The sequence below is a fragment of the Perognathus longimembris genome, chromosome 13, assembly GCF_023159225.1.
Source record: "Perognathus longimembris pacificus isolate PPM17 chromosome 13, ASM2315922v1, whole genome shotgun sequence".
In the NCBI taxonomy this organism is placed as follows: domain Eukaryota; kingdom Metazoa; phylum Chordata; class Mammalia; order Rodentia; family Heteromyidae; genus Perognathus; species Perognathus longimembris.
In genome coordinates this window covers 9,192,358-9,213,777 of record NC_063173.1, presented here as the reverse complement: position 1 = coordinate 9,213,777, position 21,420 = coordinate 9,192,358, and the positions used below count along the sequence as shown (strand labels likewise).

General features: G+C 37.6%; 1 protein-coding gene across 2 annotated transcripts in view; it reads right to left on the bottom strand.

Annotated features, from left to right (window-relative positions):
- Positions 1–21,420, bottom strand: part of Tmem135 (transmembrane protein 135) — a 178,494-nt gene that overhangs the window by 12,630 nt on the left and 144,444 nt on the right. For both annotated transcript variants that reach the window (XM_048360931.1, XM_048360932.1), the window contains 3 exons: positions 16,067–16,108; positions 2,915–3,061; positions 284–353 (listed from right to left, as the gene is read on the bottom strand). In XM_048360931.1, the coding sequence (XP_048216888.1) occupies positions 284–353; positions 2,915–3,061; positions 16,067–16,108 (259 nt within the window). The remainder of the gene's footprint in view (positions 1–283; positions 354–2,914; positions 3,062–16,066; positions 16,109–21,420) is intronic.

Here is a 21,420-nt window from a genome sequence, read left to right as displayed (position 1 = left end):
CAAGCAAGGCCCTGAGATTGAACCCTAGAGGAAGGGAGTGAGGGATGGAGGGGAGGGGAGGGGAGGGGAGGGGAGGGGAGGGGAGGGGAGGGGAGGGGAGGGACTTTTTTAATTGCTTAAGGATGTGCTAAGTGTATTAAAAGCCAAATTTTAAAAATTTCTTACTTTTCAGGGCACGTAAAGAATTATAGCTATTACTGTCAACTTTTTATTTACTTAGACATATCTCTTAATAAATAAGTTTTTATAAATATATTCCCCACTGTGAAGAAGATAAACTTACTTTAATGCAGTAAGAGATGCAATTATCTTCATAGTGTTTACAGCATCTATGCCTTGGTCCATGCTTGCATCTGAAATTAAAGAAGAAAAACTAAATATAGTTAAAATATGTATGTACATGTGGGACTGTACGCATGCATATATGTGTGGATCTGTGTGTCCCTGTAGATGTTTCAAACTTGCTAACCAAATGGAGAAAATGTAACTACTTATTTCTAAATGTGTGCAACTTGCTTCTTAGCACATACAGGATAAGAAATTGTTTCTTACTATTTAACACACATATGTTACTACAATAAAAATATTTTAATGTGGTATAGAAAACCACACTTTTAAGCATTTGTGACTAAATGTGAAAATATGTATATGTTATCTGTACATATCACTAAATCTTTGGGAAGTTTAAATCCCTTATTGCCAAGTATGACGGTCATAAATCATCCATGAAGCCAGAACTTGAGCAAATATCAAAATGAAACTGTATTCAAGTTACAGGAATTTATACTTAATTATATTTGAGAGAAAACATCTGGAAAAGAAACATGATATATTATTAGAATTCAAAATTAAGTTTTTAAAGTAAATATAGAAATAGAAATCATGTGGGATTCAAAAGGTGGTCATTTGTAATTTAGCTGTAAATCACTTAACCCTGTAGTGTTCAATATAAACATTTCTGATGTGAGGACTACTGTTCATGAATGACATAGTCATTTAATCACTTGGTGCACTGGCTACAGGACTACTTGGTTCACCTTTATTCATTAATGAAAGTACATTCTATAACATCAGTCTTGTTCTGCCCATTTCTCTTGGAAGGGTTCATTTAACTTTTTCCAGGGTAGTTAACTATGTTCATGGCTGGAACACAGACTCTTCTTTGTTTGTAGCAGTAACCTGTACAGCCATGTTCCAGTTCTGCATCATGCCAGGTTCATTTGCTAACTGATAAGCATGATGTTTTAGAAATGCACTTCTGCACTACAGCTGGGTCACACCAGCAGCCTTTCCCAGTCAAAGGTGACACAGAAATCGTTCATAGCCTCTGTCACTGGAATGGTATGACAGACTTTGTCATGTGCAGTTGTTGAACTGATTAAAGCTGGAGGAGGGCTGGGGATATGGCCTAGTGGCAAGAGTGCCTGCCTCATATACATGAGGCCCTGGGTTCGATTCCCCAGCACCACATATACAGAAAATGGCCAGAAGTGGCGCTGTGGCTCAAGTGGCAGAGTGCTAGCCTCGAGCAAAAAGATGCCAGGGACAGTGCTCAGGCCCTGAGTCCAAGGCCCAGGACTGGCCAAAAAAAAAAAAAAAGCTGGATGCTCTAAAAGAGGTGACCCAGAGAAGAAATGCCTCATGCAAGCCATCACTCTTCCCACTTCTAAGTGTCCTTTTCAAAGACATTTCTGTCTTGCTGCCACAACTACCCAGGAACTATTAAACATCCCAGTGAAATTCAATTCTGCTATCTACTATTCTGTCACTGTATGTTCCCTTATCGCTTAATAGAATCGCTTCTGAAATCCTAGACTGCCAATCCTTTGAATCATTTGCTTTGCTTCTGGATGATTCTGTATCTGTTTCACCCAGTGACCCAGACCACTGAAGCTACTCAAACAAGTTCTACTGTGGCCTCAATAGTTCTGACACCCAAGGCCTCATTCACTATGTAATTCAGTTTTGGTATTTCTCTATAAGTATTGTTACAAGTGCTTCCATTAAAAGACATCTTCTCTTCCTTTTCTCCATTAATGTATCCCAGAACTATTTTTGAACTTGCTTATTATGTTCACTACAATAATTCCTATCATCTAAGATTTCCTTCTCTACTCTATCTTCTGTGGCCAGTGTATGCTAAAATAGAAGAAAACCTTTTAGTTCGGTGAAATTTGAGTCCTCACTCTGTGCACATATATTATATCAGGCAATTGTATGTGTTATTTGTTTAGTACTCATGATAATCACCAAGGAAGACTATTCACCTCAGGTAACATTTAACAACTTAGAGATACATATTCAAAGTCACAAAGGCTCGAACCCTTCACTTTTAATATTGCCTACTCATTCTGCCCTCTCTAAAAAGTCTACCATGATTAGTTTTATTGGCTTTTATAATTTTAACTCACTAAATTGATTCCATTACATGTCTACACTGAGAGTATGAAAGGTTGAAGGAAAGATTTCATTCTTTGTATAACAGACAACTAAGGACCTTTTATTTTGGTCTGAGAGCTCTAAATACTGTCACCATTACATCATATCCATTATTTAAGATCTGCACCTTATTTACCTGAACAGAACTTTCCACATAGGAAAGTAAACAGGCTCGATGAGTACATAGTAATCTGTTGCATGAAATTCCCTGCCACTGCCCCCTGCACTCTGCCACCCTTGAAACAGAAAAATTGTGTAACTTTCTGGAGATATATTTGGCACATGAGGAAGAATAAATAACTCACTCACTATTATTGTATGCCTTAAAAAAAAAAACCATAAAACCTCTACTGCATAGATTTTGGTAAAAAGAAAGAAAACATGATTACTTGGAGAAAAAAAAAAGCAAAAATACAAAATATATAAGATAGTGACAAAGTGTGCTAAAATTAAAATCTCAAGGTATAGAACTCACATTGAATTCAAAAGTTTCCTAAGTAGACCAATTATGTTCATTCTTCTTGGTTTTTCCTCAAGTTTTTCTCTCTTTTGTTCCACTTTTGCATACACTGTCTCTGGTGAGTAAGAATGTGTGGGAATTTCTTCCTTTCCCACAATGAACCTAAAGAAAAATAGCAAAAGGTGAGGGATATTTTCACATTAAAGAAAACATTGTCCCTGAAACCAGAGACCAGGCCAAACGACACCAATTAGAGTTATGGCCCCAAACTCGGCCACCAGGACTGAGTGAAAGGTGGAGCTTTGAGCCCTAGTCTTGGTCTGGGTGGGCGCCCGAATCCCAGCAAAGTTCTTGGGTCCCTTAAACATTTGAGCAGCCACGGCAGGTCTCTGACCCTTGTGAGGATACAACATGGCCTCTGAGCACAGGAAAGGCCTCGGTGAGACCTCTAATGCCAGACAGTGGACACAGAGGGGGGCCTCTAAATGTGCGCGTGTATATCCCCCATATGTGATGCGGCCTGCATCCAGCTTGGGGGTGGGGGGGGCAGCATATACATAGCCTTGCCCATCACTGCAGCACACAGAAAGTTTGCCCCTCAGTGCATACATTCACTGCCAGCTGCCTAGAGCACTAGGCGGCAGCGCCCATCCAATATGACTTTACAACCCTGAGCAGGACAACACCAGCCTCCAACAACATTGGGGGTGGGGGGTCCTGCATCCAGCTGGACCCAAAAGCCTGTGTGTGATTCCCTAGTGTGAGAAGCCACTGCATACACCATTGAGGATTTCACCCAGACCAGACAGCTCCAAAAGCAAGCCAGTCATCCATGCATGGAATGCCAGCACCCATAGTGCCAGAGGTTTGCACCTAGCCAACCCCCAAACCCCATCCATGCTTTACAGTCTGGGATGCCCTCACCCCCAGGACCTGGGGGAAAGGGGAGCACCCTGGCCCCAGAAGCCTGCTTAAACATCTTAGTGTAGGATGCGAACAACAGATCACAGCACCAGCATTCAAGACTAACCAGCACAAAGGCTTCTGTGTTTTCCTGCACGCATTACCCTCAGACACACCAGGGCTGAGGATAACATTCAACTGGACCCAAAAGCCTGCCCATGCCTCTCTGGGGGATACCAACTGCACAGTGCCCACAACAGCTCAGAAAGCCACAGCCCATTACCAATGAAATTAATAACTAATCCTAACGACCTCTACAAACCCTGAAGAGAAATGTATAAATCACAGGGAAAGAGCCCAACATTCACAAGCGATAATGACAACTTGCCACTCTCAAGAGCCAACAACAATCTGGTAAGGCTCTCTAGTGACAGCCAAGAAGAAGAGATGAAATGAACAAAAGAACCATTAAAGCAATGATTGAGAGAACTGGCTGCTGAAACAAAAGGGCAGATCCAAAACAAATAGAATTCAAGGAGGAAATGTCAGAGAAAATGCAAAGCATAGATAAGAAGATAGAAACATTACACACTTCAAGGAAGGAAACATTACATAGCTCAGTGAATGAAAGATGAAATTAACACCCTGAGAACTGACATCGACAAAGAGCTAGAGGACAGGAAATGCTCTATCTCCCTAGTGCAAAACATGGTTGAAATGATAGATAACAGAACTAGGTAAAAAGAAAATAGGTAACAGGGGTTGAACATAAAGCAGAGAAATTAGAACAAAAAAATCAAAGACATGCAAAAAACACTCAGAATACGCCAAAGGGAGATCGAAGAATTGGCAGATTTGGCCAAAAGATGCATAGTTGGGATATATGCAGAGAAGAATCCAAAACCAAAGGCAGAAAATGTCATGAATCGTAAGAGAGAATTCACCCACGTGACAGCGATATCCAGCACTCCTAGAAGACAGAATCTAAGAATACCTCCAGACACATTTTGGTGAAAACTTTGGACTTAAAAGCAAACAGTTAGGAATATTATCCGATGCCAGGAAGATGGTGGTGGTGTAGCTGGGTGCTAACTGAGCTCTCCCCAAGAACCCAGTTTTAGTATACCAGTGAAAGGGCCACAGCTAGAACGCCACACCAAGTGAGCCATTATAGTACTGGGATTTGGGCCAGAGAGGAAACATTAAGAAGACAGATCTGACCATGAGCCAGAGGCAGCGGCAGTGGCAGCCTCCACAACAGCAGACAAAACCAGGATAAGGGCAGCATGGGCAGTGTGCATGGCTCTGCACTCATCTCCAGCTCACACTGGGTGACTAGGAGTGGAAACTCTAAGCCTGCTGTCTACAGACAGATGCAGATCACGTACAGGCCAAAAAAAAACAAGGGAAAGCGTGAGTACCCCCCAAAAGACATTCTCACTCCTGCTCACAGAACAGCATATGGAAGGTAGCCCATCACCCACCACTGGAGAAGAGCAGCATCTTTGATTCTGGCACAGAACCTGCCAGAGCAGCTAGCAGATAACTCGGGCCAGAGAAGGAGTGTCAGCAGTGTGCCATTTTTCATTTTTCCACCGGGCAAAGGAATCTGAGCAGTGAAAGGCAGTACCGCCCAGGGGAAGGCCACCCCACTCGGGTGGGGAGAACCCCTCAGAGGGTGGGGCTGCTTTCTTCTCAGGTAAACACAGCCAGAGGTCGCCCCACCCAGCTGCAGAACTGGAGCTTATCTGGCTGCAGGAACATGTTATTAAAAAAAAGCAAACTGGTTAGGCCATAAAGGTGGAGAGCAGTTTCAGGCTGGGCCAAAAGAGTGTCTCTGTAGCTAGGCCTCTACCCCACACACACTCAAGTTCCCTGGAAGAGACTGCAAGCTACAGAAAACAGCCTCCCTCCTACATGCACGCAAAGCAGACCATCCAACGAATAAACTAGTCTGGAAGGAGGGTCACAAAGACCCCATGTCCGTAAGGCAGAACTTCTTCCTACTAGCTCAAACACAATGATTTGAGAAACCAACTAGGACACAGGAAAACTGACCACCACAAAGAAGTCAGAGGCTCCATCAAGAGACTGTATAGTGAACACGGGGCAGACACAAGATCACCCAAGTAAATTGAAGAATTCTTTTTTATAGTTAGAAATTTTTTTAATTTCCTAGTTTTTTCATTTAATTTTTTCCTCTTTTCTCCTTTAAAAATTTATTTCTACTTTATTGCTGTTCTGTTCACCCGACATACATAGCTGACAGTATTTATTATGCCTCCTCCATTGTTGACTTTATTTCTCAAGCTTAGCACCTTTAATTTTAGTATTATTTCTTTATACTTACATAATTTTTAAAGTTTTTTATTTCTTTATTTTATCTCATATTTCCATTTTTTTTCTTTTTTTGTTTTACCATTCTCTGAATTTGGGTCTCAGTTATCATCCTTCTATTCCTTTCATTCTATCCATTCCTCTACAATTACTTTCTCCCCCTGCTTTTCCTTATGCCACTTAATTTCTGGTCCTCCACTCCTTCTTGGATCTTCTTAGTCCATTGATCCCTAGTTGTTGATTGTTGAACTAGACTATCGGTATTCATTCTGATTGTGTCAAAGTGGCTCTTTGAGTAATCCTTTGAGGCCATATTGATTTAAATGAAACTACAGATTTGTTCACTGGTTAAAACTATATATAATCTCCATTCCTGAATCATAATACCTCTTCCCTAACTAAGAAAAGCAGAGATAAATAGGGGAACAGCTACCTAACATTTTGAACCTCTAATATAGGTGTAATTACCGGGCTGGAGTTGGATTCTGTCTTCAAACTGTGTTCTGTGGTGGTATTGGATCTGTTTCTATATCCAAAAGAGGAGAGTGAATATACCTATCTATGATTGTAAAACTCTACAGGGCTACAGAGTGTGATGAGGCTGCAGAGCATAAGATTAATACATGAGAGTGAAGAAGCTAACCAAAGATTCATAGAGGAATTCATGGAATCCACAAACAGAAAGCTGAATGAATTCAAACAGAAGGAAAGTGAGTGCAATGAAAGTATAGCCACTCAAGGATTTGAGAGAGAGCACTGAAGACAAAATCCAAGAAGTAAAGAAGTCCATACAAGATCTAAAAGAAAGCTTCAGTAGAAAGATGGAAGCCATAAAAAATGACCAACTAGAAAGAAAGGAGATAAAAAAAATCTCAAAAATTAAAGATAGTCTAGACTTAAGAGAGAAAGAACAAAACAAATTTTAAAAATCAAGACAGATATCAGAAGGTCTAATTTAAGGCTAGCAGGTGTTGAAGAAGGCCTAGAGAAGGAAGCTAGTGGAATAGGAAATTTGTTTAACAGAATCCTAGCAGAGGCTGGGAATATGGCCTAGTGGCAAGAGTGCTTGCCTCGTATACATGAAGCCCTAGGTTCAATTCCCCAGTGCCACATATATAGAAAACGGCCAGAAGTGGTGCTGTGACTCAAGTGGCAGAGTTGCTAACCCTTGAGTAAAAAGAAGCCAGGGACAGTGCTCAGGCCCTGAGTTTAAGGCCCAGGACTGCCCCCCGCCCCAAACAAACAAACAAACAGAATCTTAGAAAATTTCCCAAATATCCAGAAGCACAGGCCCACCCAGGGACAAGCTTTTAAAACAGACCAAACAAACCAGACCAGAACAGGACATCCCACCACCCATTGTAATCCATACAGGATCAATAGAGACCAAGGAAAGGATCCTTAAAGCTGCCAGAAAGAAAAGAACAATCGCCTAATAAAGGAAAACCAATCAGAAAAACTACAGATTTGTCAGCAGAGACCATGAAAACAAGGAGAGCCTGTAATGAAGTATGCCATGTCCTAAAGACAAGTAAATACCAAAGAGGAATATTGTATCCAGCTAAACTCTCATTCATAGCCAAGGGGCAAATAAAAACCTTCCACAACACAGAAAAATTGAAACAAAATATCTCTAGCAAACTAGCATTACAGAAAATTCTCAAAGATGTTCTACACATTGAAAGCCAATAAGATCATGATACTGGAAGACAAATAGCCCCTAAACAGAAAACCAGGTAATTATAGCAAGAATCGACATAGCACAGATAGGTATAATGCCAGGAACTAACATTGCTAAATCTTAACTCTCAATATTAATGGACTTAACTCTCCAATTAAATGACATAGGCTGACAAGTTGGATCAAAAAGAAAAATGTATCTTTCTGGGTCTTCAAGAGATACATCTTGCCATAAATCAAACATATTCTGAAAGTGAAAGGCTGGGAAAAAGTTGATCAAGCAAATGGCCCTCATAAAGAGGCTGCAGTTGCAATCCTAACATCAGATTTGACATACTTCAAATGAAAATTAGTGAGAAGAGACAAAGAAGGTTTTTACCTACTAATGAAGAGATCTCTCCTACAGGAGGATGTAACCATCCCAAATATCTATACACCAAATGCTGGAGCACCCAACTTCGCAAACAAACACTACTGACACTAAAAACATAGGTAGGTCCAAACATAATGAACTTTGGTGACTGTCACCTGTGAGTAGATCAACATGCCAAAAGCTGAGCAAAGATACTTCAGAACTAAACAACTGCATAAATCACCTAGACTTAACCAACATCTACTAATTATTACATCTGGCAACATCAGAATATACATTCTCTCAGCAGTGCCAGGATAAGTCTCCAAAACAGATCACATTTTAGGGCACAAAGAAAACTTGTGCAAATTCAGAAATATTAAATTATTCCCAGCATTCTCTCTGACCACAAGGTAATAAAATTAGAGCGCAACCCTAAAAGCCACCATAGAAAATCCTGTAATTCATGAAGACTGAACAATACATTGTTGAACTGCAAGTAGGTCATTGAAGAAATCAGAATGGAAATTCCAACACTTACAGTATTTACCCAAAATGAGCACACAAAATACCAGTTCCTCTGGGACACAGCAAAGTCAGTACTCAGAGGAAAATTTACAGCTGAGTGCCTACATCAACAAATTGGAGAAGTGTGAGTACAACAACTTAATGATGTACCTTAAGCTTCTTGCAAAAGAGCAACAAACCAAACCCCAAGCCAGTAGATGGAAACTAATAATTAAAATTAAATCAGAATTAAATGAAGTAGAGTAAAAAAAAATAAAAAGAATCAACAAAAATAGTTTGTTCTTCAAAAAAAATTAACATAATTGACAGACCTTTAGCAAATCTTACCAAAAAAGAAGAGCGCACACCCAGACAAACAAAATCAGAGAGGAGAATGGAAACATCATGACAGAAACAACCAAGATCCAGAACATTATAAGGGACTACTACTCCAACCATTATTCTAACAAATTTGAGAATCTGGAAGAAATGGATGAATTTCTAGCAAATATTGATATGCCCAAACTAAACCAAGAAGACGTAAACCAAATCAATGGACCTATATCAAGTACAAATCATCAAGTGGTCATCAAGTGGTCATCAAGAGTCCACCTATCCAAGAAAAGCCCAGGACCAGCTGAATACTACAAGGCCTTCAAAGCAGAACTCACACCAATACTCCTCAAACTCTTCAATAAAACTGAAAGCAAAGGATCACTACCAAACTCATCCTATAAGGCCAGCATAACCCTCTTCCCAAAATTACAGAGGGTCTCATCAAAGAAAGAGAATTATATAGACCCATTTCTTTGATGAACATCGATGCAAAACTTCTCACATAATTCACCAAATCAATAGGAGTGAGGACAAAAATCACATAATCATTTCTATACTAGCAGAGAAAGCATTTAACAGAATCTAACACCCATTTATGATGAAAGCTTTGGAGAAACTAGGAGTCCAGTGAACATTCCTGAATACAATAAAGGCTGTGTATGACAAACCTATAACTAGAATTATACTTAATGGCAAAAAGTTAAAGCCATTTCCTTTAAAATCAGGAATGGGATAATGATGTCCACTCTCTTAACTTCATTTGAATACAGTACTAGAATTCCTAGAGCAATAAAGCAAGATGCAAATATAAATGGGATACAAACAGGAAAAAATGAAGTAAAACTCTCTCTTTACACACGGCATGATCGTATTTAAAGAACCCCATAGACTCCAGTCCAAAGTTAGTTGAGCTGATCCTAACTTTGACAAAGTAGCAAGGTATAAAACTAATCCTCAAAAATCAATGGCTTTTCTGTATGCCAACAAGGAGGAAAGTGAGGCTGAAATAAGGAAGCTAAATCCTTTCGCAATAATAGCTTATAAAATACCTAGGAATAAACTTAACCAAAGAATTTTAAGACTTCTATGATGAAAACTTTTAATAACTTGAAACAGCAAATTAAAGCAGAATCAAGGAAGTGAATAAACCTCCAATGATCCGGGATTAGGAAGATTAACATCGTGAAAAAAATGGCAATATTGCCAAAGGCTATCTACAAATTCAATGCAATACCCATTAATATCCTAACACCATTCTTTCATGCAATAGAGGAAGCAATCCAAAAATTTATATGGAACAATAAAAGATCCCGGATAGCAAAAAACAATCCTATACAAGAAATGTACCCAAGGCCTAACGTATGAAACTGTAACCTCTCTGTACATCAATTTGACAATAAAATAAAAATTAAAAAAAATCTTTAGCAGGAGGAACAGTGCTGGAGGAATATCATTACCAACACTAAACTTCGAACTCTATTACAAAGATATAGTAATAAGAGCAAAAGTAATTAAAGCTTGGTACTGGCACAAGAACAGGCCTGAGGACCAGTGGAATAGAACTGAGGACCCCAAAATGACCCCACAGACCCAAGGCCACTTAGTGTTTGATAAAGGAGCCAAAAAAATAGGATGGAAGAAAGACAGCCTCTTCAGCAAATGGTGCTGGCAAAATTGGTTACATACCTGTAGAAAGTTAGATTCTTACATATCACCCTGCAATAGAATCAATTCCAAATGGATCAAGGACATCAAGGTAAAAGCAAATACCCTGAAAACATTCCAGGAAGGAATCGAAGAAACACTAGATCTCCTTGGCACGGGTCAATACTTTTTAATAAACACCCAGAAATACAACAAATCACAGAAAAGTTGAACAAATGGGATTGCATCAAACCACAGAGCTTCTGCATGGCAAAGGACATAACTTGCAGGATAAACAGAAAGCTCACAGATTGGGAGATCTTTATTAGCCATAAAACAGACAAGGGGAAAGGGCCTTATATCTAAAACATACTTTGAACTAAAAAAATTAAGTCCCCTCAAACAAATCGTTCAAGAAAACAACAGCCCCCATTAATAAGTGGCATCAAGACATAAAGACAGATTTCTCTGAGGAGGAAATAAGAATGGCCAATAGACACATAAAGAAATGTTCAAGATCCCTGGCCATAAAAGAAATGCAAATCAAAACTACATTGAGATTCCCCCTCATCCCAATTAGAATGGCCATTATCAAGAAAAAATAATAATAACAGATGGCAGGGATGTGGCCAAAAGGGAATGCTACTACATTGTTGGTGGGAATGTAAACTTCTTCAATCACTCTGGAAAGCAGTATGGAGGTCCCTCAAAGAAGCTCCCCTATGGCTCAGCAAACCCAAAAACAGACCTGAAGAATAATGGAACAGAATACAAGACCTGGAACTAGCACGGATAACTTAAAGTTGTCTGATATTTGATTTTGGAGCCAAAGATATACAGTGGAAAAAAGACAGCTTCTTTAATAATTCGTGTTGGAAAACTGGGCATCCACATGCAGAAAGCTAAAAGTGGATCCCTATTTGTCACCATGTACAAATATCAACTCAAATGTCAACATCAGATCTGAAACTTTGAAATTTCTGCAAGAGGGAGTAGGAGACAAACCAGAACACAGAGGCATAGGCAGAAACTTTATGAAAAGAGTTCCAGGACCTCTCTGTACATCAGTTTGATAATAAAAATTTGAAAAAAAAAAAAAAAAAGAGTCCCAGGGACAGAGCAGATAGGAGACTTGACAAATGGATTACATCAAATTAAAAAGTTTTAGTACAGCAAAAGACATAGTTACTAAACTAGAAAGGCAGCCAACAGACTGGGAGAAGATCTTAACTAGTAATACATCAGACAAAGGCCTAATTTCCTGCCCCAATACAGGGTGGTCTTTGCGACTTCTTCTGTGCTCTCATAGCTCAGTAAGCCCCCTCAGTATCCTAAACTCCATTGCAGCAGACTATGTGTATCCAGTACCTAGCACTATGTATGGTATAGATTAAATATTCAATTTATACATAGTGAATGAATGCACATAGTATTAACTACCATTTTGGGGGTTCTTACTAAAGGAAAGGCAATTTAATCATTTAATGCTTGTAGATATCAATTCCTGTGAGAATTAGTTAGCATGAATAAGTATCTTGTCCATGGGCAATCAGTTGTCAGTAATTATTTGGACCCAGATCTGCCTGACTTGACAATCTGGTCTTTCAATCACCATCAGTGTGCCTATCTGTTTCAAATTATGGTAAATGAGGGCTCAGTTGCTTTTCAGGTGCCAGCACTGGTGTTTCTTCCATGATAATTAGTGTTATTAGTTATCACTATGTGTGTGTATCTCACACACACACACACACACACACACAATCTGTTATCAGTGTGCATAATATGTGCAAAGATATCAACATAGAAAAATCTTCCTAAAGCACAAATCTGAGCTTGGTAGGCTCATCCTCAGAAAAACTTTCAGCCTACTGAACTATACACAAATTTTAATTTAAAACTGTGTGTTAGACAGATGAGTGCTTATAGATCAACTACTGATGTACACTACAATTAACTGCTGGCCATTCTCCAAATAAATCAATTTCTTAATGCTGCTCTTTTTATCAAGTATATTCTTCTTTACATTTGCTGCAATATCCATGCCTTTTAGTTTTTGGCAGTACTAGAGTTTGAACTTAGGGCCTGAAGCTTATTTGGTAGGTGTTCCACCACTATGCTATTTTAGATAAGTTCTTACTTCCTGTCCAAGCATGTAACTGGACCACAATACTCCTGTTTTACTTTCCACTACAGCTAGGATGACAGGCATATGTTATGACTCTCAGATTCTTCCACTGACATGAAGTAACTCAAACTTTTGTTGAGGCGGTCTGGAACTGTGACCCATCTGATTTCCTACATAGAGCCAGATCATCCCATGTAGCTAGAATGACAGGCAAGTACAACCATGCTAAGCTGCTGGTTGAGAAAAAACTCTTGCGTTTATAGCATTTAAGTTGTATTCTCTCACAGCATTTTGTAAGTAATTCTATGTAACTTTCTTGCTTCCTTCTCTGCCTTTACTCTCTACATCCTGGAAAGAAACACTAAGTTTTAGGTCTACCTAAAATATATTGCTGAAATAACCTACATTTCTGTAACATTCAATAGAACTGCAAATACTACTGTCTTCCCCACTAGATCATAAGTTCTAAGAACAAAGACTGTATCTGACTCACTAACCAATGTTTGCTCCATGAAACAATGTATAGCCAAGTAAATACTGATTAAATCCTTGTAGCCTGCATATGCATGCTAAATGCTTAAAACAGTGAGTACTGCACTGAAGTAAAGTCTAAATTAAATTCCAAAGCTTGTATTCTATGTGTAATTAGGAGACGTTAAACTAGGCACTTTCTAAATACTGATGCATTATGATAGAGAATTTTTTCCTCAATGAATCAATGTCTGTTTTCATGACAGTAATTGTGATCTGCAAGCCAACTCTGACTGTAATTCATTTAATCTGCAGAATGGTGAGCTTTCTCAAATAGATTAGGCACTGACTGTATTTCCCTCATAGAAGTTTAATATTGCCAGGACGTCATACTAAGTTTGGCCACAGCAAGCATTTTTCTTCCCATGTTTTGTAATTAATATTAAGTGTTGCATTTTGACATGTTATAAATTTAAAGCATATGTGTGCAATAAAAGTCAGCATTACTGAGAAGGAAGAGAAAGTTAGGAAATTATATCAGATAACTCCTTTGGAAGTTTACAGGAATGACATACATTATCTGACATTATTTTCTGACATGAAACTTGACAACAAAAAGTATATTTGGCTTTCAGTACTATTCTTCTGAGTATCAACTTTATATCTCTGAGGGTAATCAATTTGTTATGTGGGGAATATGAAATAAAATATGGTTATAATGGAAAGACATGTACAATGTAAATACCATGGCAATTCATAATACTAACAATTTTCTGCAACAAGAGTGCTTGCCAGAATAAACATTTTTTCCAGAATATTTTCCTGTATCACAGAAAATTTATGTGCCCATCGTTCAAACCAGTAGTTTATTATAATGAATTTAAAGAAGAGATACATCAGAAAATCAAAGGTGTAGTTATTTCTTCTCTTTAAGAAAACCATCTATCGGTTTTATTATCAGCTTTTACTTAAAATAAAAGCTAAAATGTTATTTTTGAATAAATTTCATGATTCTTAAACGAAAACCATAAGGTAGAAAATTGTATTTGTTCATTACAACTTAGAAAATTTTCCACAATCAAAGATTTTTTTTTAATTTTTACTATTTTTTATTTATTTCTTATTTACTTTCCTGTGGTACTGGCAATTGGACCAACCGTCATGGTTTACCACTGAGCACCATTCCCAATTTCACATTTATCACCACAGAGGGAACTACATTTCTTCCCTACCATGACATCTGATTTTCTGCTAATAGAACCTTCTGTCAGACACTTAGCTTTGCAGCACTTGGCCAGGAGTGTGAGATCGAAGGCAAGAAAAAGAAGAAAACTATCAGTCACTAGGTCTTCCTTGTCATCCATTCTAAGTATCAAACCTGGTCTTTCTCTATTTAATCTTCCTATTATCATCCAAATCTAACCATTATTTTGTCTATCAAACTGTGGTTCTTGGGCTGGGATGTAGCTCAGTGGCAAAGCGCTTGCCTAGCAAGTGCAACGTCCTGGGTTCAATCCCCAGTACCAAAAAAGACAAGACAAAAAAAAATACAGTTAAAAAAAAAAAAAAAAACAACCAAACTGTGGTTCTCCTTTTTCAAAGGCTCCAAATACTGTAGCTAAACCTACCTTCCTGAAACATGTCAACTATGTCACTCAAAAATCTCCAATGGCTCCCTATTGCTCACCTTTGTATGTCTATGTTATTTTTCCTTCTTCCAGTTAAGTCTTCTAATCTAGCCCTCTGCAAGCTACCAAAAAAATCCTTTCTGTTTCAAATATGAAATTTTCTTACCAATGAAGTTAAGTTGCTTATTCTGAGAATGTCAACACGTTTAGCCTCCACTTTCACAAAATGTTTGTCCTCTTAGTTACCTAATCTTCAAATACAGGGACACTGCCTGGGAAATTAACAGCAACAATAATCACTGTCAGGCACAGTTCTACAACTTTTCCCTGACTAACTTGTTTGATTCTCAGAATAGCCTGAGGAGAGGTCTCAACTGTATAAAATTTCTCCTAGCACTCCTCCTTTCATTTTCCCCTTCAATATTCATAGTATAAACACCATGCTACAGTTTTCACTAGACAGGTACTATATACACTCTGATCAGCAAAATTGGCAATACTTATGACATCAACTAGGAGAACAATGAGTTGGGAACCTGTATAATAAAGTCACAAACATGCTAAGTCTTGATTTCTTGACTGAGTTGCATGGGTAAATAACACTCATGGCATGGAATGTTTGCCAAAAAATCTATTTTCTATATAAAAAGGCCTAGTGAGATATAAAAATACAGTGATAATAATGCTACCATGCACAGGGTATATATGATGTGCCAATTATTCTGCTAAGAGATGAGCTCTAGGACAAACTGAAAAAACATTTGATTAAATCCTTCAAATATTAGCAATACTTAAGATTGAGCAAGTATGACTGAGTTAAGTGCCACAAATAATCCTGTACCACTCAACTAAGTACTTAGTCTGCTGACAATTGTTCCTGTGCAGTTTTGTCTGTCCAAGGTCACTGAAGAGAGTTCTTGTCTTTCTTTTCAAATACCAGGCATAAAAATCATACACAGGCCCACAAAAGTAGCAGGTGAATGAATGATAGTAAGATGAAGAAGAACCTAGTAAATTACTGTTTGAATAACGTACATACAAAGGCTTGGAAATACTACTGTGACTTCTAAAACTACCAACTCAAAATTTGAGTCAATAATATTTATTATAATCACACAAAATAGTTACTGTCTTAAAACAGCTCCTATTCTCTGCCAACATAAGGACAAATAAAATGTACTTACCTAAGTGCAGAAAATGTAAATCCTTTCAAACCATCTTTGCATCTGAAACAAAAATTTACAATCATAAAATAAATGTTTTAAACTATAAAGTAGCATACTAGTCTTTTTGCTAAAATGATGTTGTACAGGGTGAAATTCTTTGCAGTAAGGATCCAAGCATTTCAAATGGTCAAACAAGCAATAGGCAACAAAGCAAGTCACTATGATAATGCTTTCCTATGTCATAACTCAAGGGTCAGTTCTCACATCTGCTAAAGAGACTTAAACCAAACTTCTAAAGGTTCCACCTGACTGAAAATGAAGGCTGGGAGTTGAGAATTATTCATTCTACCCAGTCCCTGGGGGAGTAATTTGTTCTGAAGAAAAAGACCGCATACACTTGCTGGGGATTACATATAGGTCAATTCCAGGTCCAGACTTCTCTCTTCTTATTAATCCAGTGAATGCAGAGCAACATAGATAGAACTGGCAGGCACAAAAAGCCTTCAAGTTCAGTTCAAAAGTTTTACCTTCTGATTAAGGCAGAGGAGAAAAGCTAATATTGAATGGGGAGTAGGGGTCAGCAGAAAGAAAGCATTCCAAATACAAATAGTATTTATTTAGTGTGTACTTTTTGCTGGAGACAGTTTGGAGACTTGAAATCCTTTATGTTTTGTGTCACTCTATCACAAACCTATGAATTAGTTTTTCTCCCATTTTGCAGCTACACAGGGCTTGTAAACTGTAGTAACTTTCCAGAGATGACAAAACTAAAAGTGATCAGAATTGGGGAGGCTGAGAGATCAGACTTAAAAGGCACTATTTTCTCTTATGTCTTGAATTTGTATTACTTTTAATTAAGAAAAATGCAAATGATAATTCAGAAGAAAAAGATATTCAAACCTGATCTTAAAGTAAGGCCATTACTAAGACCCAAAAGATCAAGGGCCTTTTGCACATTATCCCCCTTGAAGAAATCTATAAAGCTTAGTGATACAATGTTTTAATTTATATGCTATTTCACTATAGTTTAAAGTCTCCAATTAACTATCAAAAATAGGAAGGGCCATGGCTCAAGTGGTAGAATGAGGCGGGGGTGGAAGGTGGAGGGGTGTCTAGCCCCAAATATAATTGGGCAACTCTTTCTTTTGTATGCAAGGTCACAATAAGAAAAGAAGAGAAATCTCTCTTATTTTTTTAAAAAGGTGTATTTTTTAATTGAACATAATACAAAATCTCAGGGGAAAAAGTGTACATGGAGATATTTTAAAACACTTAAGGATTCATTTCGTTTTAGCAACATGATCTCCTTTGTGGTTAAAAAAGGGAGAAATGTAACCACAGAATTCAGGTAACATAGTACATAATTATCTACCCTCCACAGATTAGGAGTAAAGTCAAAAGATTCATATGTTAAGCTAAAAATGTGCTTGGGCAAATTATAGCATTAAAATTCTTACGCTTATCTTTTTTTCCATCTGAATAAAATGTTTCACAGTAATTTAAAACCCATAATCTAGAGAGCTGGAGAAGAGAGGGAGTAGGCTAGGGGCCTACTGACTGGAAAAAAGAAAGCAGTAGATTGATTAAAAGATTATGTACATCTGGGAACAAATTTTGGCTTTGGTATGTTATTGTTAAAAGATAGCCATTTATCTTTATGCAATGTGAACAGATAAAACATTCTGACAACTTGGTCTAGTCAGCATTGCATAGTTGTGACTCTAAACAATAAATTTAATTGCAGACCAAAACATCAAAAAGTAGTTTTCAAGTATAAAAGGAACATATACAAATGCATTTGCAATTTCATTATGATGGAAGTTGGGTTTTCTCAGCAGAACCCTGTGGGAAGCACTTCATATTGATAAAGTCTTAACAAGGACTCAAAAGAGGCTATTCTTCCTTCCATTCATGTGTATAAGGTTTGTTAATGTAATAGAGGGTCAGATGGCTAGTCAAAAGAACAAAACAGTAATTATTCCCATTAAAAGAATCTTGAAAACAGTAATGTGGCCCTACATTTTAACATCAAGAGTATTGTCTGAGCATTAATCGAACTAAAAAACATTATCCTAATCTGTGTTAAATGTAAAAGGTATGATATAAATAAAATTTAAACAAATCAGATCCCATTAGAACTTTTCTCATGTTTCTATGGATTTGTTACTCTACTAAAATTACTCATTGGGGCTGGGAATATGGCCTAGTGGCAAGAGTGCTTGTCTCATATACATGAAGCCCTGGGTTCAATTCCTCAGCACCAGATATATAGAAAAGGCCAGAAGTGGAGATGTGGCTCAAGTGGCAGAGTGCTAGCCTTGAGCAAAAAGAAGCCAGGGACAGTGCTCAGGCCCTTAGTCCAAGCCCCAGGACTGGCAAAAAAAAAAGAAGAAAAAGAAAGAAAAGAAAGGAAAGAAAGAAAGAAAGAAAGAAAGAAAGAAAGAAAGAAAGAAAGAAAGAAAGAAAGAAAGAAAGAAAGAAAGAAAGAAAGAAAGAAAGAAAGAAAGAAAGAAAGAAAGATCATTAGTGCTTGCCTCATAAAATTACTTATTGGTATATTCAACAAATACTAATTAGAAGCCTACTATGTGCAACTACCTAAACAGGTACTTTACACATAGTAAAGTGAAAAGTGTTCTGTATATGTACCCATTTAGGTATGTACACAGAGCACTCGACTGTCATAGAGAAGGCATTGTAGGGAAGAGAGATCATAAATTATAGTAGTAGCAGTAGCAGATAATAACTATAGTAGTTAGAAAACACCATGCAAGTGGTAATTAGAAGAAACTATGTTGAAGATGAACTATAAAACTGTGGGCAGGAATGAGGCAGAACTATTAGGTGACAATGAGGGAAGGTGTGACATTGTCCAAAAAGAAATGCACTTATTACCTGACTCATGAAATGGTAACCCCTCCGTACATCACCTCAATGGTAACAATTTAAAAACAACAAATACCCTGCGCAATATAAGTTGAGTTGATCTAAGAAGGTCATATTTGGTACTCAGCTCTGAGACTTCAATACACTGAGGGAAGGCATTCAGTGTAGAGCAGTATCAAGTATAAAACCTACACGAGGAATCCACATAGCAAGCAAGAAATAACATCAAGGAGTTTTATAGCTGGAGCAGAACAGGGAGGAGATGAGTGTTCTCAAGTAAAGTTATAGTAACAGGGTGGAGGGAGGGTGTGGTCTACAAAGCAGGGAGGCCTCTAGGTTCTTAAGGTTTTCAGCGGAGGGCTGACAAATCTGTCTTAATTTGTTCAGTCATTCTAACTGCTGGATGGGAAGTAAACAACAGAGCATGGTTTGCAAGGGCAGTCAGCAAGAGAAAGTGACCAGTGGTCAGAGGAGAAGAGAAGTATTAAGAATCTGAATGTATTTCAAAGGCCAAATTTTCTGCCAAATTTATTGGTGTTTTGAATGTAGGGTAAAGTAATTCATAAATTAATAAAATGTTTTTGGTTTGAGCAAAGAAAAGAAGAAAATGATCACTTATCTGAAGTAAGGAATACAATAGGAAGAAGAGATTCAAGGAGATAATCAACAGTTCATTTTAGACATGTTAAATCTGAGATGTGTCTTAGAATATTACATGGAAAAAGTGAAGATGCAAGCTTCTGGCTTCAGGAAGGAGGACTAAGGAAGAGAGAGCACTTATTTACATGTGGTGCTCCATGAACCTAGATACAACTATGTAAAAAATTGGTTTAGATTTTAAAAAAATAGGTAAGGACTGCATATTTTATTATTCTAGCATCTACAATGAAAAAATCTCTTATACAAAAGGAAACAAAAATCTATTTCTCCTAATAAAATCCCCACTTAAGTCTCAGTTTTATTTTCAAGCGTACATATGATAACACACTTAGTTGTTTGTACAGATTTTCTATATAGTCTATGTGAATGACATGAACTAACTACTATAATTTAATCCACATCTACTGGCTCTAATTTTCCATGGTTCTGTGCTAAAGTAAAGTATAATATAAAACAGAGCCAAGGTAAACAAGAAGGAAAAGGAATTTGCCTCATTACATCAAACAATTTAGTCAATATACAAGTAATTACAGAGGTTCAGGCTGGAATTACACACAATGTTATGGGAATGTATGAAGAAGCTTAATGTTATCATCATTAGGACAATGCTCTTAGTCAAATGTCCAAATTTTGAATTAAAACTGACAGTTTAAAGAAGCACTTCTGGGGCTGGGATGTAGCTCAGTGGAAAAGCACTTGCCAGGCAAATGCAACATCCTGGGTTCGATCACCAGTACCAGAAAAGAAAAGACAAAAAGAAAAAAAAAAGAAGACAAAGAAGCACTTCAGCTCACGTGATTTTCTGTTCCTTCCTAGCTTAATTTCTGTGAAATTACTTCCCACGATTCAGCCATCTTCATGACGACACTGTACCAGCAGATGTCACTAGAAAACTGTTTGGGGGAGAATCTGTAGCTTTGGTGTGATTTCTATATCAAACTCTTTTTGAAGGTTTTTCTCCCGTACATTTATAGAAACTCAATAATTCCATTAATTGTAATAAATTCCATTGCAAGTAAAGGTTATGGTATTAGACTTTAATGACTGTGAATGACCCTATCATGTATCATTCATTGCATAATTACAAAATGTTTAAGAATACTCCACCAGTTAGCACCAACATAAAAATTTGCTGTGAATACGCTACTTCACTAAGTATGTTGAGCTGAACAATGACAAAAAAATAAACTATTTTCATTCCTAAAATAATCTGCTCATTTTTCATTCAATTGGTAGATATAATGGATTTACAAAATAAAGTTCAAGATCGCCTCTAAAATAATTCCTTTTGGAAAACATGCACGGTTTGAAATCCTTGTATTTGTAAAAAAAACAAAACAAAACATACAGATACCAACCTTGAGAAAAAGCATAACTTTAGAGCTCAACTGTTTGTTAAAATATGGCTGTTGGTCTCATGCTTGTAATCCTAGGCTGAGATCTAAGGACTGTAGTTCAAAGTCAGTCTGGACAGGAAAGTTCATGAGACTCATCACCAATTAAGTTCCAAAAAGCCAGAAACAGAGCTGTGGCTCAAGTGGTAGAGCGCTAGTCTTGAGCAAAAGAACCCAGGGACAGAACCTCGTGTCCAAGCTCAAGGATCAGCTCACAAAACAAAAACGTGGCCATTATAATCGAGGTATTTAATTTAGTCTTCTAATTGATATATTTTATCATTTATGTGACGTTACTCTCATCATTAAAAGTCACTGTGGGGGCTGGGGATATAGCCTAGTGGCAAGAGTGCCTGCCTCAGATACACAAAGCCCTAGGTTCGATTCCCCAGCACCACATATACAGAAAACGGCCAGAAGCGGCGCTGTGGC